Consider the following 2,500-nt stretch of genomic DNA (forward strand, 5'->3'; position numbering starts at 1 on the left):
ACAGACAGACAGGTGTGACAGCAGACAGGTATGATAACAGACAGGTATGATAACAGACAGGTGTGACAGCAGACAGGTATGATAACAGACAGGCGTGATAACAGACATGTAAGATAACAGACAGATGTGATAGCGGACAGGCAGGTGTGATCGCAGACAGACAGGTGTGATAGCAAACAGATGTGACAGTGGACAGGTGTGACAACAGACAGGTGGGAGCCGTCTCACATCCTCCACGTGCTGCTCCAGGCGGCTCTTGGCCTTCTGCAGCATGGTGAGCTTGTCCTGGTGAGCCTGCAGGTCGTGGAGCACCTGCTGGTGGACCTCGTGGAGTGCAGCCTTCTCCCGGGTCAGGGACGAGACCGACTCATCCAGCACAGCCATCTCATGGCCCAGGTTCTTCACCTGCACACACACACACACACACACACACACACACACACACACACACACACACACACACACACACACACACACACACACACACACACACACACACACACACACACACACACAAACAAACACAAACAGGTAGAGTAGAGTAAGGTCAGTCAGACAGGCAGACAGGTAGACAGGTAGGATAGGTCTGGGTCAGGTACACAGGTAGGAGAAGTCAGGGTCAGGCAGACAGGCAGACAGATAGACAGGTAGGAGAGGTCAGCGTCAGGAAGACAGGCAGGCAGGCCGGCAGACAGGTAGGAGAGGTCGGGGTCAAGTAGACAGGTAGGAGATTGTGGGGACAGGCAGACAGGTAGATAGGTAGCAGAGCTCGGTGTCAGGCAGACAGGTAGACTGGCAGTACTTCGGTAGATCCCAGTCACCTTGTTCTCCAGCCCGTGGCGATCCTTCTCCACCTTGGCCAGAGTGACCTCCAGGTCGTCCACATCCCTCTTCAGTGACGTCACCTCCTCGTCCAGCTCCCGTTTCTTGGAGGCGAGGGTGACGCTCATCTCCTCCTCGTCCTCCAGGCGCTCGAGCAGGTCCTTCTGCTTGCTCTCCATCTGGATCTTGGTCTGGATCAGCTGACTGCAGCGCAGCTCTGCGTCCGACAGGTTGTCCTGCTCCTGTAGCACCAGGCACCACCCAAACAGGGGGGTGGAGGCTCAGTTAGGGGGTGAGAGGGTGTGGTTATGTATTGGCCCAGGTGTGAGGAGGTCTGGTTGTGTATGGGCCAGGTGTGAGGGGGTGTGGTCTGGTATTGGCCCAGGTGTGAGGAGGTCTGGTTGTGTATGGGCCAGGTGTGAGGGGGTGTGGTCTGGTATTGGCCCAGGTGTGAGTTGGTGTGGCCAGGTATGGCCCAGGTGTGAGGGGGTGTGGCCAGGTATGGCCCAGGTGTGAGGGGGTGTGGCCAGGTATGGCCCAGGTGTGAGGGGGTGTGGCCAGGTATGGCCCAGGTGTGAGGGGGTGTGGCCAGGTGTGAGGGGGTGTGGCCAGGTGTGAGGGGGTGTGGTCTGGTATTGGCCCAGTGTGAGTGGGTGTGGTCAGGTATGGCCCAGGTGTGAGGGTCGATTCCATGGGCCAGGTGTTTAACTCACAGCCTGTAGTTGGAGACCAAGGTCGATCTTCTCCTGAACCAGAACCACCTGCTTCTCCTCTGCCTCGCGACGCTTCACCTCCGACCTAAACACAACATACGAGATAACAACAACAACAACAACAGCGACGTTGTTGTTATTTTTCTTGCTATTTAAAACGGATGTTATGTTCATGTTGTGTCTCAAGTTTTTCAGATTGATTGTTGGACAGATGGGCTCGCCCCAACTCCACTCAGAGACAACAGGCACCGGTTGATTGACAGACTCACGGACCTATCAAAGGTCTCCTTCAGCGTGTTGAACTCCTTCCGGACCGCCACCAGCTCCTTCTCCACCTGGGCGCTCTTCAGCAGGGGGCGGATCTTGTAGAAGAGCATCATCCAGGGCCAGGTGCGGACGGTGTAGAAGGCTCGCAGGGTGAACTGGATCACTGACACCGCCTCCCTGATAGGGTGGAGGCCATGCATCAGAACAGCTTCTCATTGGTCTCTAGTGGACCACACCTGTACTATAGTACACCTGTACAGTTCACTCGTACACCTGTAGTAATACACCTGTACACCTGCAATAATATACCTGTACACCTGTAGTAATACACCTGCACAGTTCACCTGTACACCTGTAATAATACACCTGTACACCTGTAGTAATACACCTGTAGTAATACACCTGTACACCTGTAGTAATACACCTGTACAGTTCACCTGTACACCTGTAGTAATATACATGTACAGATCACCTGTACACCTGTAGTAATACACCTGTACACAACAGAAGGGAGGTGAGGAGAGAGGAAGCGAGGGGAGGGGAGGAGAGAGGGAGGGAGGGGAGTGGAGGAGGGAAGAAGAGAGGGAAGAGGAAGAGAAGAGAGGAGATATAGAAGCGATGATAGATAAGGAAAGGAGGCAGGAGAGGTGAGGGAATGAGGACTGGAAAGATGAGGAGAGGGGGGGGCTACCATTCTG

General features: G+C 54.6%; 1 protein-coding gene across 1 annotated transcript in view; it reads right to left on the reverse strand.

Moving 5' to 3' along the window:
- LOC130386879 (myosin-7B-like) overlaps positions 1–2,500 on the reverse strand; it is a 27,313-nt gene that overhangs the window by 12,325 nt on the left and 12,488 nt on the right. The window contains exons 22-26 of the mRNA XM_056595751.1: positions 2,494–2,500; positions 1,809–1,979; positions 1,536–1,620; positions 822–1,064; positions 229–405 (exon numbers count right to left, since the gene is read on the reverse strand). The exon at positions 2,494–2,500 is cut by the window's right edge and continues 130 nt beyond it. Of these exons, the coding sequence (XP_056451726.1) occupies positions 229–405; positions 822–1,064; positions 1,536–1,620; positions 1,809–1,979; positions 2,494–2,500 (683 nt within the window). The remainder of the gene's footprint in view (positions 1–228; positions 406–821; positions 1,065–1,535; positions 1,621–1,808; positions 1,980–2,493) is intronic.

The sequence above is a fragment of the Gadus chalcogrammus genome, chromosome 1 (genome assembly GCF_026213295.1).
Source record: "Gadus chalcogrammus isolate NIFS_2021 chromosome 1, NIFS_Gcha_1.0, whole genome shotgun sequence".
NCBI classification, from domain to species: Eukaryota; Metazoa; Chordata; class Actinopteri; order Gadiformes; family Gadidae; genus Gadus; species Gadus chalcogrammus.